The sequence below is a fragment of the Acipenser ruthenus genome, chromosome 6, assembly GCF_902713425.1.
Source record: "Acipenser ruthenus chromosome 6, fAciRut3.2 maternal haplotype, whole genome shotgun sequence".
NCBI lineage: Eukaryota > Metazoa > Chordata > Actinopteri > Acipenseriformes > Acipenseridae > Acipenser > Acipenser ruthenus.
Genome location: NC_081194.1, coordinates 44,542,504 through 44,557,895, shown reverse-complemented (window position 1 = coordinate 44,557,895; position 15,392 = coordinate 44,542,504). Strand labels below are relative to the sequence as shown.

Genomic DNA, 15,392 nt, shown 5'->3' with positions numbered 1-15,392 from the left:
TGAGTGAAAATGTGCATCTATATATACTGTTGTGCTGGGATTCAATTACTAATTAATTATTCACTTGAATCCCAGCACGTGAATTAATTACGTGAAACCCCGTGTTCACATATTATATTTTAAATGCACGTGCGTGATGTGCAATCCCGTGCCTAAATACAAATATACACTTTTTAAATACACGTGAAACACAGACCCGTTTATATCCCGTGTACCAATGACTATACACCAACATTTACACACGCAACATACAACACAGAACACGAATGCACACAGGGGCGGGGCGCTTTGCCACATATACCCCCCCTTGTGCGCAGCACACATGGCCTCAACGGCCACCTCCCCCCTTAAATACCCAGCAGTCCAGGCCAAAGTCTCGGGCTGGGAAGGGAGGCTTCAGTGGGCCCATGGCTGGAAATGCTGTCAGCTCCCCTGCCGGTAGTGGCACGGCTGACAGCATGCTGGTCCCGTCCTGCAGCGAAAAAGCTGCGGGGGCAGGTGGTCCCCCGACCTCCCCCTTCTTCGTAGCCGGCAGCTCCCTCCTGTGGGGCTCCGGCCACAAGAACTCCTGCAGCGAAACTGCTGCTGGGGAAAGTGGTCTCCAGACCTCGTCCCCCTTCTTCGTGGCCGGCAGCTCCCCTTTCTGGGGCTCCGGCCACCGTACTCCCTGTGGAGGTACGGGCAGCAGAGGCAGCTCCTGCTCCTCTGCTCCGGGCGGTGGCGGAAGCAGAGGCAGCTCCAGCTCCTCTGCTCCTGGTGGTGGTGGAGGCAGAGGCAGCTCCAGCTCCTCTGCTCCTGGCGGTGGTGGAGGCAGAGGCAGCTCCAGCTCCTCTGCTCCTGGCGGTGGTGGAGGCAGAGGCAGCTCCAGCTCCTCTGCTCCTGGCGGTGGTGGAGGCAGAGGCAGCTCCAGCTCCTCTGCTCCTGGCGGTGGTGGAACCAGCAGGTATTCACCCTCTGCTGGTGGAGGTGGGAGGGGCCAGCAGTCCTCCCACTGCGGTGGAGGTGGAACCAGCAGGTATTCACCCTCTGCTGGTGGAGGTGGCGGAGGTAGAGGCGATGGGGCTGATGCTGGCCACTCAGAGGGAGGCTGTGGCGGTGCTGGCTCCCTCTGCTGTGGCGGCTGGGCATGTGCGCGCCGTGCTGCCTTCAGCAGCATAGCGAGAGGCTGCTGGGGGACACCAGCATCCTGCCCTTCTCCCCCCCAAAAATTTTCAGGGGGTTGAGCCTGTAACCCCTCCCCTTCCGGCTCTTGGGGCTGAACCAGCAGGCATTTCCCCTCTGCTGGTGGCTTGGGTCCCAGAGCTGTGGAAGCCCCGACTTGCCTCCCTTTGGGCTGTGGACGCACCGACTCCTCCCTTTTGGGCTGTGGACGCACCGACTCCTCCCTTTTGGGCTGTGGACGCACCGACTCCTCCCTTTTGGGCTGTGGACGCACCGACTCCCCCCTCTTGGGCTGTGGACGTTCGGGCTCCCCCCACTCAGGCGTAGGACGTTCGGGCTCCTCCCACTCAGGCGTAGGACGTTCGGGCTCCTCCCACTCAGGCGTAGGACGTTCGGGCTCCTCCCACTCAGGCGTAGGACGTTCAGGCTCCTTCCGCTTGGGCTGTGGACGCTCAGGCTCCTCCCGTTTGGGCTGTGGACGCTCAGGCTCCTCCCATTTGGGCTGTGGACGCTCAGGCTCCTCCCATTTGGGCTGTGGACGCTCAGGCTCCTCCCGCTCGGGCTGTGGACGCTCAGGCTCCTCCCGCTCGGGCTGTGGAGGCAAAACCAGCAGGCATTCACCCTCTGCTGGTGGAGATGGGGACAGCAGGTACTCACCCTCTGCTGGTGGAGATGGGGACAGCAGGTACTCCTCTGCTGGTGGTCCTGCTACCTGGGCTGCTGTTCCATTTATGGTTGCCTCCAGGTAGCTGAGGACAAACTCCACACCTTCCTCCAAGGTGTTTGGGGTGTGTTCCTCCTGATATGCCTCCCATCTCTCACAGTCCATCATCCACAGAGCCCGGACGACCATGGGCAGAGACTGGGCCTCCAGCCCAGCATTCTCCAGGAACCAGCCCCGCAGTTTGATGGCGTCTTCTGCCATTGCCTCTTTTTTTTTTTTTTTTTTTTTTTTTTTTTTCTAAACAAAACCCCTCCTGGTCTGACGCTTGGAGGCGCGGTTATCCCACGATGACACCACGTGTCACAAAGACGGCCAGAGTGGGTGGCGTCAGACCAGACAGGAATTCAAAACAAAGACAGTGGTTGATGATGAGCTGAGTGCAATGGCTGCACTCAGCGTTTATTAACAAATAAAAGGGTTCAACAGTACAAAACAGGACACGGCACTTGACGCCAAAATAAACACACAGACAAAACGACTGACACTTAACAAACGGTGCACGGAGACAAACAAACACGGTGAGAACAAACACTATTATATTTACTATCTTCACTTTACGTTTACTCCTCTCTCTCTCACCCGTTCTCCTCTTCCGAACACCCAACCACCACTGAGTGAAAATGTGCATCTATATATACTGTTGTGCTGGGATTCAATTACTAATTAATTATTCACTTGAATCCCAGCACGTGAATTAATTACGTGAAACCCCGTGTTCACATATTATATTTTAAATGCACGTGCGTGATGTGCAATCCCGTGCCTAAATACAAATATACACTTTTTAAATACACGTGAAACACAGACCCGTTTATATCCCGTGTACCAATGACTATACACCAACATTTACACACGCAACATACAACACAGAACACGAATGCACACAGGGGCGGGGCGCTTTGCCACAGTAGTCACACCTTTTGTTGGCGTTTGTAACAAATGCATCACTATACTCAAATTTAAGACGCAGGCCATTTTGCAGAAGAAAAAATTGGTTTAAAAAGTGCACATTAAATTCAAAGAAATATGGTAACTATCTGTGTAATATTGATAGTTCTGTTCCCTTTACATGAAAATTATTAAGTTATTTTTTTAATTGTGTTTCTGTGGTCCTTATTACAACTACTCAAATACTGTTTTTTTTTTTGGATGTCTATGTTAAGGTGCTCTTCAGTATTAGCTGCTTGACGGCTGATAGGCATATGTAACTTAAGTCAAAGTCTTCTTTTGTTCTGCTTGCATTACTCTGCTGTGCACTAGCAGCTGCTGGTGCTTACTAATATAAAGACACTTGATCTCGCCAACAATACATTTGTCTATGACAGGTAGCTAGAACAGAAGAGCAGCTAAACACCTAAAAAAGAAAAAAATATATAAAAAAAAAATATTTGAGTGATTGCAATAGTAACCACTTGCAATAGTAACCACAATGCTTGCAAACATCATAAAAGGTAAGGGAACAGTAAACTATTTTTTAAGTAGTTTGATGCTGCTATAATTATTTGGTACTAACATTTACATCTTATTGAATTTGTACTAGACTTGGAGTATGAAGTACTGAGTGAAATGTTTTCAACCCAGAAAGCTTCTGATCCTGCGGACCACCATTTATTGAGCATACAACTCTTTTTCTTTTGTCTTTTATCATTGTGCAGACAATCAGCTCAGGTCTTATGTTACAAAAGCATTCTCATTCTACATCCTTCCTGTTAGTTTCAGCGTGCCCCAGGGCTCAATCTTTGACCTTTTTTGTCTTAAATGTTTATAAATGACCTTCAGCAGTTTTTGTTGTGTCAGATATTCTGATTATGCTGATGATACTTAATCATATCTGGGAAAAACTGTTCTGTGGTTTCACATCAGTTCCACTATGCGACGCTGCAACACTTTCCAAAATGTGTTCTGAATCCATTGTATTGCAAATAGTTGTTAATGTTGTGGTGTGTCAATGGTTCTGCAAAGGTTTCTTCAGGATAATCCATAGGTTGTCATTTTTAACATTTCTTTAAGGGAGGGTGTGGCAGGGCGAGGAGCCCTGCACATGAAAAGGCGGAAGGGCAAAGTCCTGCCATAAATCTATTATTTATTTTTCGAACAGGGTACCTCTCTGCCCCTGTGCAATTTATGTATTTGTATTTGTTTTGTTGTATTATTATTAGTGTTATGATTTATTTATTTATAAATATGACGACGTAGCCGTGTTGTTTTGTTATTCTTTTATTAAATGGGACGACGAAGAGCCGTTGGTTTTGTTTGGCAGTGTGGATGGGAAGCTCCATCCACAATTTAAAAACCTTGTGTAGAAGGTGGCCATCTCCCGAATTAATTAAGTGATTAATTTGTTGCTAATCGGGAGTACCTGCCTTTGTTTTCCTTCCTGCATCTGGCCTGACGTCACTACGTCAGCCGTCCTGTCGCAGAGGGTAATGCACTAGTTACTAGTTTTGGGGATATACAGTTATTATGCACCTCTTACACCAGTAACACTGAGCTAGAGAAATTATCTATATACATTTCAATATTAGTTCTACATATGCAAGCAATATAGCTAGCTGAGTTGTACATACTAGTTAGCTGAGTTGCTTGACATTGCCACCCTCCAGTGCTCTTTATATCATTTTTTCAGTGTTCGTCTCCTGTCTTTTACATACAGTAGGCTGATACTGTACATCAGGCGACTGTCAAACAGATGATGGGGAAGATAGGTTGATGATATCTTTCCCCTCTCGAGAGGGAATCACTGAAAAGCGTGAGCTCCTTGTTGGCTTCGTGGACACTGGGACCTCGGCACACAAGTGCTGTCACTTCAAATCCCACTCAGGTTTGTTTTTCTGTCTCGATATAAAATGTTAACCTTAAAGTACGGGGGGAGTCAAATCACAACCACTCTTAAGGAAACACCACTCAAAGAGCAAATGCAATTTAGATAGCAATGAGTTAACATTACCAGTTTTTACAAAACCCAGTGCAGCTGTCCATCATGATCAATCAGCTGTGGAATGTTCTGTGCAGTTCAATATTGCTTTTCTGGTTCTCATGAATTATGCACTTGGACTGAGAAGTTGCCATAGGGAGTGATAGTGATATGCACAGACTGGAGGTCCCACATGGATCCTTGTAGGCACAATGATGTTACTGCAAAGCACACTGAACATTTTTTTGTTTTTGCCTGAGATGAGCATCCAGTTTGGGCTGTAAATATAAATCACTTTAATGTAAACGATAGACTGATATACTGTAACAAGAAAAGAAAGGTAGCTAGAAAAATGCTTGGAACAATGTGACAGTGAAAGGACTGGAGGAATCATAGAAAACATCTATGTGACAACTGCATGTGTGCTGTCTGTACAGTTGATATGGCTAGAGGTTAAAACAGTGTGGCAGTGAAATGGGTGAAAACAATGTACTGCTGCAAAAATGGAGAATGACCTTAACACACACATTAACAAGGCCCATGTCTACACATTGCTCACACCTTGTCTGTCTGCTGTAGCACTAAGTGCTTTTTGGAGAGATGGGACCCATGAACTGAAGTGCATTCTTTTCTTGACATTAGTCCCCAAAATACACTGCTGAAATATTGTATATACATCTATGAAGGCTAATCATCAGTGGTAGGCAACTACATTATGAATCCCTAATTCAAACATGTTTTGTTAGTGATCAGAAACACACTCATACTCACACACACACATACTAGTACATTTCAACATTTTACAAAAACTTATATAATAACATTAAATAAGATATAGCCTACAAATGTCATTTTTGATGTTGTTTTCCCCTCACGCTTTATGTTCAAAACAGTGAGCTGTTTTACAAGATGCAAAAATGCTGCTGTTTTTTGTACCTGAGATGTGCTGCCGGTTTCCCTGTGGATGTGAGGCCCTGTTTCTTTCTTGGTGGGAACTGATGCTCTGGGTTGCATTTGAGTTGGGGTTGTTGCTGAGGGAACAGTCCATGTCTTCAATGTTACCTCCACTGCTGCAAGTTGTGTTGTTGTCTTTCCGAACCCTACGTAAAACACAAAATATAATTATTCAACTGACAGTAGAGTCCAACTGAATTTTATCTGATGCAGAAAATTAATTTATGTGATTTTTTGGTTAACATATGTTTCCTTTAGTATTCAACTCTATCATTAAGAACCTAATTACAAAACCACATACAAGCCTCACCCTAGGATCAGTGATACCTGCGACCTGCAGGTTATTCTTATTAGTTTATGTGATCTGTCTCAAATGCAGTTACCCCTATTCCCTACCAAACTCTTGTTGGCCGCTGCAAATAAAACAACATACATTCTTTTTTTAACATTTTTAGTTAGTTGTGTTTACTATATTTCTTATAAATGTCACAGAAAAACCTCAGTATTTGATGTAAATCCACCTTGTGTGCTGTTTAAGTTGCCACAGTTTCCTAACTAGCTGTGTTTGTGACATTGCTACTATACATCTGAAAAGCATTAGTCAATACACAGTGTCAGTTACCAATAGCTTCAGCTACAATAATAGCTGTCTTCTTAAAAGATGCATGATCCTTGATTTCCTTGTTGCATTTGTAGTCTGCCATACAAATACTCTGACAAGCACCTGCTATAATGTACTGTCAATGTCATGTCACATTGTATTGCTCTTTTGGAAAACATAGCCTTGTAATAGGCCTACTTTATTTACAAATAGTTTCTAACACATATATATCTGACACAGCAATATATATTATTTATTTTATTTCTTAGCAGATGCTCTTATCCAGGGTGACTTACAATTATTACAAGATATAGCATTATTTTTACATACAATTACCCATTTATACAGGGATAATAGTTCTTATTGAGCATGCAGACATAAAATCAGGTACTCACCTTAACCATTTGGAAAGGAGCCAGGTTTTTATGCTGTCTAAACTGATAGGCCCACCCCAGATGGTTGGGAGCTGTTTGTGAGTTCCCATGTAGGATGTGGTCAAAGGGGACACGTACATCGGATAGCCTAGAGGCTGGTCGCAGGAGGAATTGATCATGTTCCTCAAGACTTGTTTGGAGTTCTGGATGCTGCCCCTTTCAGGGTTGCGGTTGCGGAAGAACACCAGCTCCTGCTGTTGCCCTGCCCACAGTCCTCTGACACATTCTTTGTTTATCTTTAAAAAAAAAAAAAAAAAAAATTAATATGTAGTTTGTATATTTGGTCATTTGCTTTTACTGTAACCCACTTTCAGTTTACTGTAGTATATATACCATGATAAAATGTCAAGTGTAGTGAATACAGATGCAACATGCAACATTGGTAACTACAGACCAATAAGCCTGACTTCTATTATATGTAAACTTATGGAAACTATAATAAGATCCAAAATGGAAAATTACCTATATGGTAACAATATCCTGGGAGACAGCCAGCATGGTTTTAGGAAAGGGAGATCGTGTCTAACTAACCTACTTGACTTTTTTGAGGATGCAACATTGAAAATGGATAACTGCAAAGCATACGACATGGTCTATTTAGATTTCCAGAAAGCTTTTGACAAAGTCCCGCATAAAAGATTCATTCTCAAACTGAACGCAGTAGGGATTCAAGGAAATGTATGCACATGGATTAGGGAGTGGTTAACAGGTAGAAAACAGAAAGTACTGATTAGAGGAGAAACCTCGAAATGGAGTGAGGTAACCAGTGGTGTAACACAGGGATCAGTATTAGGTCCTCTGCTATTCCTAATCTACATTAATGATTTAGATTCTGGTATAGGAAGCAAACTCGTTAAATTTGCAGACGACACAAAAATAGGAGGAGTGGCAAACACTGTTGAAGCAGTAAAGGTCATTCAAAATGATCTAGACAGCATTCAGAACTGGGCAGACACATGGCAAATGACATTTAATATAGAAAAGTGTAAAGTATTGCATGCGCGCAATAGAAATGTGCATTATAAATATCATATGGGAGATACTGAAATTGAAGAAGGAATCTATGAAAAAGACCTAGGAGTTTATGTTGACTCAGAAATGTCTTCATCTAGACAATGTGGGGAAGCTATAAAAAAGGCTAACAAGATGCTCGGATATATTGTGAGAAGTGTTGAATTTAAATCAAGGGAAGTAATGTTAAAACTCTACAATGCATTAGTAAGACCTCACCTAGAATATTGTGTTCAGTTCTGGTCACCTCGTTACAAAAAGGATATTGCTGCTCTAGAAAGAGTGCAAAGAAGAGCAACCAGAATTATCCCGGGTTTAAAAGGCATGTCGTATGCAGACAGGCTAAAAGAATTGAATCTATTCAGTCTTGAACAAAGAAGACTACGCGGCGATCTGATTCAAACATTCAAAATTCTAAAAGGTATAGACAATGTCAACCCAGGGGACTTCTTTGACTTGAAAAAAGAAACAAGGACCAGGGGTTATAAATGGAGATTAGATAAAGGGGCATTCAGAACAGAAAATAGGAGGCACTTTTTTACACCGAGAATTGTGAGGGTCTGGAACCAACTCCCCAGTAATGTTGTTGAAGCTGACACCCTGGGATCCTTCAAGAAGCTGCTTGAAGAGATTCTGGGATCAATAAGCTACTAACAACCAAACAAGCAAGATGGGCTGAATGGCCTCATCTTGTTTGTAAACTTTCTATGTTCTTATGTTCTTCTTATTTCAATATAAAGCCATATCACGGATGGAAGTTGGCATTGCAACGGGTGTAGTTTGTACTTTGATAACTTATTCTAGACACTAATACATTAATCAATATGTAGCACTGTGCTGACTCAAGAAGATCACCATCAATAATGTCTCTGCCTATTGACAACTCTTTTATTTCCAAAGGCAAATCAAAGTTTATTGGTGTCCACTTCCAATTTTTTCTTCGGGAAGCACCAGCAGCAAGTTGCAGCAGCCCTGCTCTGCCCAAGGAACAAATGTTCAACTTTGCATTCCAGAATCTCCCGCGTCTGCCAAGCAAACAGAATTTAACAAATGAGATTCCATAATGTCTTCCAACAATCTCCTTACCAAATCATCTGTGCTGCAATGCAGCTTCCCCCTCTCATCCCTTTCCTAGCCCATACATTAATTCTAGCCTTTGGTCCACTGTTAACTGATTTTTAGACAAGTATTGATGTGTAAGAGAAACTCTTTTTCAATCCTGCACACGAATACCTTTATTACCTTATACAACCAACAAGAGGTTTACTTCACATGCTTAATGATCTTCAATGTCAATGCATTGTAATTACAATGGCAAAACAAGGGTTCTGTATTGGTTTACAGTGGTAACGCTGTAAACGCTGTAAACCACCTGCTGTAAACCTCCAGCTATAAACCACCAGCTGTAAACTGTATGACAAAATTTAAACGTTGGGTGATCTTTTATTCTTGCATTCATTTCAATGTTTGCATCGATTCTCTCACAAACAACCTTCAGTTCCAGTGGTTACCACTGAATATAATATGAATTATGAAACTTTTTGAAAAAATGAGGAAACCAATTCAAGATTCACATGAGAAACATTTTCAGTTCAATATTTAGTAAAATACTACAACATTTAGGATTTTTATTTTTGTTTACCGTTTAAATGTTCAAACCATAAATCATTCCTGCCTTAGTTAAATACTTCATAACATTACATTTCCACAACCACTTCTTCTTCTTCTTCTTCTTCTTCTTCTTCTTCTTCTTCTTCTTCTTCTTCTTCTTCTATACACTCTTATGATACACGCCGGTGGGCCAAGACCACTACATATAAGTTTGCCCAACTGTACATATACGGCTGTAATTTTATCTTGGGTTTCTGGTGACATTTATAAATCACTCTACTGCGATTTATATGACTCATGATTTATATTTATATGTCACCAGAAACCCTTGATATAATTAAAGCCTTATTATTAATATTGTTTCTAACCTCTTTTATGACACATGTATAGATGCATTATTAATTAGTTTTACCAAAAACACCTGGCAGCTAAGAGTAAAAATAAAGTTCAAATCAAATGTGAAATTGAGAATATCTTGCCAAATGAGCATGTGCTGTACTGTAGATCACACAGCCTTCTTTAGCTGAAATATATTTCAAATCTGTAATCTGTAACTAATATAGAATGTCCCTATTTACAACTCAAAACGTGACAAAAGCTCCCACGCTGAGAGAGAGACACTCAATCTCTTGGCCAAGCCCCCCAAACATAGTCTAACCAATAAGGACGCTCTGTGGGAAACCACAAGTATTCCTTTGTCAAACAGTATAAAAACACGACTCAGAGAGTCATAATTTTTGTCAAAGGTATAATCTAAGATTGTTTGGTCCCTGACGCGAGACGAAAACAACGAAAGGATGTGCCGTTCATCAAGACCCCTGTCTCATTGAAATCAAACAGGTCATTTGAAATAGTAAAAACATGGGTTTGGTGTGATTTGTGCATGCTTTGTTATAACGTCAGTATATACTAAGGCTGACTTACCATTTTATTAAGAATAAATTGTTGCCTAATACCTTGGTTTATCATAATGTTGTTTTAGTGTAATATTGACTATGTAATGGTTTTGTTTGATTTTCTGAATGTATTGTTGTGTAATTGTAAGCTTAAATAAATTAGATTGTTTTGAGCAGATTCCTAGTAAATCATTCACTCTGCATAACGCGATACGTGAACTTTTTAGATCAAGTAGTTGTAAGAGTTTACTATAATATGTAAATCTAGTGGTTTTTTTCAGAGTGATATCAAGAAAAGGTTTATTTATTATAAAAAATGTGATTATTATTCAAATAATAAAAATAACTACTGTACCTTGATAACTTTGAAGCTGAGGTGGCGCTTGTAAAGCATGATGATTTTGTATTCGTCCGTCCCTTCATCCACCATGTGCCGGAGGGTGAGGAGGGTCTCACTGTTAGATAGCACAGCCCTGCGCCAGGCGGGATCCCCTTCATGACAAATGACTAGCGTCTTCTCATAGTTACTGATTGCCTCATACAGGACTGCAGGCTCCTCAGTCTCCTCCAGACAAGTGAAATGGTCCTAAATGTAAACAATACACACTTTTCATAACAGTATTAATACGGTGTAGGCATACCACAGGCAGCCATGACAGCTTTGTGTTTAAATTATTCTTGAGGTGTAAGTGGCCTTTCCTCACTTGGGGTGACAACCTATGAGGGAAGTTGAGGCCTGTTCTCTAGACTGACTTACTTTTGAAAGGTCCTTGTGAACATTAGTGAGGTATTCCAAAGATACAGGCATATTTGACTCACTGAGGTCCACTAAAAAAGAAGATTACACAACAAAGGTAGTTAAACATCCCTGAATAGACTAGAAGTGTGACTGGATAATAAACTTCTAGAGTCACATTCATAAGTCTGAGGATTTAATTGCTTTGCATTTAATTGCCTGTTAATCATCGTAATCCCCAAGTATATTATGCATGAGTAAAACATTAGTGTGCTATGAACAGTGTTTAGATTAATCAAAGGTTACACTTGTGTTATAAAGCTACTGTTATGTTTTTCACTTAAACACTGGTCGCTCATGCATTTTAATTGTCCCTTCTGAAATGCAGTTTTTGCTCTAAGACTAAGAAATACCTCAAAGAGCAAATGCAGTATTTCATAAATCTGCTAGGGGCAGAGTGCTGCAGGGGAACTGGTTAATGGTACCTGATGTACTGAGATACGACGTTGTAGCTCTATTGAGGCCATAGAGGTGCTTTAAACTTCAGAATTTTCAAAAGTCAACACATATATTAGACAACTCTTACATTTCCGACCCATAAAAAGCTGCCCTTTAAACAGTTGTACCTTATTTAGAGGTCACTGCTATCTGGTAGGTTACCAGGTTGGAAAGATAAGAGCCAGAGATGTGGGTGAACAATAAAATTTTCTCTGATCAGGATTTTATTGTTATTAGAAACCGGTGAACAAAGACCTTTATTGCTATATTAAACATTTCAATCTTTCAATTGCATATGCATTAACCCTGTTTTCTTTTCCAAAGTATGAGATTCTATCTGAATGTTCCAAGGTGGATTAACACTCGGCCATTTCTAATTTCTAATTTATATGATGGGTAATAGTATATAAATTATAATAATGATGGATTATATAGTAAAGGTATATGAGCCATAAATTACTGTGGATGATATTAATTCATCATTCAAGAATCATTTGGTGGATTACAAGTAGCTATGCAGAGCTTTTGGTAATGCTTCACAAAACATAATACAATACATTCATCTTTTAACCCCTGATATTTAGTGAGCAAGCAGTATGAGTGGGATAAAACAAGAAACAAGTGCCCAACCTCCAGTAGTTCTGCATTTATCTATATTCCCTGAATTTTAGCAATTAATGTTTCTGAGTAAGTGAAAGCAAAAGCTAGCTGATGTAAACATTTATGTATGACACACAGACAGCCTCAGTTACCTCCAGATTATGACAGCTGTGCTAAATAATGTACTTATCCAGTGTCATCACAATTGAGAGTGGTTCTCTAAACATAGGGTATAAGAACATAAGAACATAAGAAAGTTTACAAACGAGAGGAGGCCATTCAGCACATCTTGCTCATTTGGTTGTTATTAGCTTATTGATCCCAGAATCTCATCAAACAGCTTCTTGAAGGATCCCAGGGTGTCAGATTCAACAACATTACTGGGGAGTTGGTTCCAGACCCTCACAATTCTCTGTCTATCTGTCCCACTTAAATAAACCATTTAAGTGGGACAGATAGACAGCTAGACATCCTCTGTATACAGTACTCCCATATCACAATACACACAATAAACTGTGCTAAAGAATGCTGTAGAAAGTTGAATCGTTGGACATGCAGTTGTCTAGATGCAAAACTTGAAATTATGAAATACGTTGCTGGGGGATGATAAATAAATAAATAAATGTTTTTTACAAACCTTTCCCAGTATTAAAGAGTAGCTTCAAATGTCATTTTCAATTTTTTTTTTTTTTTTTTAATCTCTCTGTCTATATACATGTAGAGTAGGTGGGACTGGTAGGGTTTACACTGTCACATGAATTTAATGGCTTGAGAAAGGCTGTTCAGTGTCTAGCATTTAAGATTCTGTTGACAAGCTCAAAGCCAGGAAAAGGCAGATTTAGAGAAAAATGCTAAGAATCTAATATTTTAGCAACAGAACGCAGAAGCACTCAAAACAATTGCAAACACCATAAAATAGTAGTGGGAATGTAAAAAAAAAAGCTATTACAATTACATCTGAAGGTACTTTCATATACCATTTTCTTTCACTTGTGTACCGAATTCTAGTCTTGATGCATATTAGGCAAAATATTAAATATGAACACATCCAATATGACATTCTTTTATATTGGTTTCATCTGACAAGCCATTACTATTATTTACTAATGCATTACTGTTCTGTCTTTTTGAAAATGGGAAAGTCTTTTGTAGGGGCTACTCTCTAAAAGCAGTGCTGTTTCTCCATATTCGCAAAGTCATTTTGTTTGCCATTTTGACTTCATATTGATCTATAAATAACAATAACAATTTATTTCATGCCATAACAAGCAGTTCTTCACTTGCATTAAAATAACTATAGAGGAATGTGACAGGTTGGCTCGAGTGGTGACGTCCCCAGACTAGACCAGGAAGCGGACACAGAGACACACAGGCAGGTACTACGGGTGAAAGCGCTGGTGCACGCGTACTTATTAAACAAAAGCTTTGAACAAAAATAAACCAAACAGTTTTACAAAAACACACAGCTCACCGAGCTAAAATAAAAGGTTGAAACAAAAACAACTCACAAACACAAATATCTCTCTCCACCCAAAACAAGTACTGTGCTGGTGCTTCACAGCACGAGAAGCAATTGATTTCTTTTCTTTTTACTTTTGTTTTAGATTTTCTCCCGCCTCAATCTCGTTCCTCCTGGCCCAGGAACAGAGGCAACCATGGGTCCATGAGTGGCGGCCACAGTGGGAGGCCATCCTTCAATGCCAACACTGGCAGCGGAAATGCTGACAGAGGCAAGGCTGGCTCCTCCAGCCAAGGCAGAACTTGCACCGGTGCGGTGCACTCTGGAAGTGGTGGGACACTCTAGTGGTAGCAGAGGCGCTGGGCACTCCGGACGTGGAGTTGGCTCTTAGCGCGGGACACTCCGGCAGTGATGGTGGTGCTGGCAGTGACAATGCTGCCCTCAGCGTGGGACACTCCGGCAGTGGCTCTGTTTAATCTGGCAGTGAAACTGCTACAGGAGGAGGTGGTCTTCTCACCTCCCCCACTTCTCTGTAGCCGGCGGCTCCCTCTTCTTGGGCTCCAGCCACGGAATTTCCGGCAACGAAACTGCTGCTGGTGGACACCACAAATCCCTGTGTGATGACGAGTAGGCATTCCCGGGAGGTGACGTGCAGGCCTCTCTGGGAGGTGACGCTCAGGCCTCCCCGGGCGATGACGTGCAGGCCTCCCCGTGGGGTGACGTGCAGGCCTCCCCGTGGGGTGACGTGCAGGCTTCCCCGGGCAGTGATGTGCAGGCCTCCCTGTGGGGTGACGTGCAGGCCTCCCGGTGGGGTGACGTGCAGGCTTCCCCGGGCAGTGACGTGCAGGCCTCCCCGTGGGGTTACGTGCAGGCCTCCCCGTGGGGTGATGTGCAGGCCTCACCGGGCGGCGACGTGCAGGCCTCACCGGGCGGTGACGTGCAGGCCTCCCTGGGCAGTGACGTGCAGGCCTCTCCTGGTGATGGTGCACCGGCTTCTCCCCAGGCGATGGTGCACTGGCCTCCCCGGGCGATGGTGCACTGGCCTCCCCGGGCGATAGCGAACTGGCCTCCCCGGGCGACGGCGAACTGGCCTCCCCAAGCGATGGTGAACTGGCCTCCCCGGGCGTTGATGAACTGGCATCTGGATTTGCAGCCCTAGACGGTGCAGGCTTAGCAGCAGAGACGATGCAGGCTCTGCAGTCCTAGGCAGTGCAGGCTTGGCAGCCCTAGACTTGCGGCTCTCCCTTGGTCACTGGAGGCTGGTGCAGCTCTCCCTCGGTCATTGGAGACTGGTGCGGCTCTCCCTTGGTCACTGGAGACGGGCTTACCTTTCTTGGGCTCTGGACACGTGGGCTTCCCCTTCTTGGGCTGTGGATGCTCAGACTCCTCCCCTTGGGCACTGGACGCTCTGAACCCCCCCTTCTGGGCGCTGGATGCTGGGGCTCTCCCCTTCTGGGCGCTGGATGTTTGGGCTCCTCTCACTTGGGCGTTGAACGCTCGGGCTCCCCCCTCTTGGGTGATGGATGTTCGGGCTCCTCCCACTTCAGGTCCGTGTCTGTGTCTCAGTCAGCCTCCAGGCAACTGTCCTCCTCATGCCCATAACACAGGCAGTTTGTGCGCCACTCCTCGTCCTCCAGCTCAGCAGAGTAGTACTCTGCCGGTATCCACCGGGGATCCTGGGGTTCTCTCGGGCATGTCCTCTTGCTCACCGTCCCCTCAGGCGCTGCAGAAGGCAGTGGTCTTGGGCACTCCTCTTTTGGGAGGGGGCAGTCGGGTGGAGAATGCCCCCGCTC

At 43.2% G+C, this 15,392-nt stretch overlaps 1 protein-coding gene across 1 annotated transcript in view; it reads right to left on the bottom strand.

Moving 5' to 3' along the window:
* The window catches only part of pcnx2 (pecanex 2), a 148,704-nt gene that overhangs the window by 6,067 nt on the left and 127,245 nt on the right, over positions 1 to 15,392 (bottom strand). The window contains exons 30-32 of the mRNA XM_034017005.3: positions 10,662 to 10,892; positions 6,750 to 7,024; positions 5,736 to 5,899 (exon numbers count right to left, since the gene is read on the bottom strand). Coding sequence (XP_033872896.3) covers positions 5,736 to 5,899; positions 6,750 to 7,024; positions 10,662 to 10,892 — 670 coding nt within the window. The remainder of the gene's footprint in view (positions 1 to 5,735; positions 5,900 to 6,749; positions 7,025 to 10,661; positions 10,893 to 15,392) is intronic.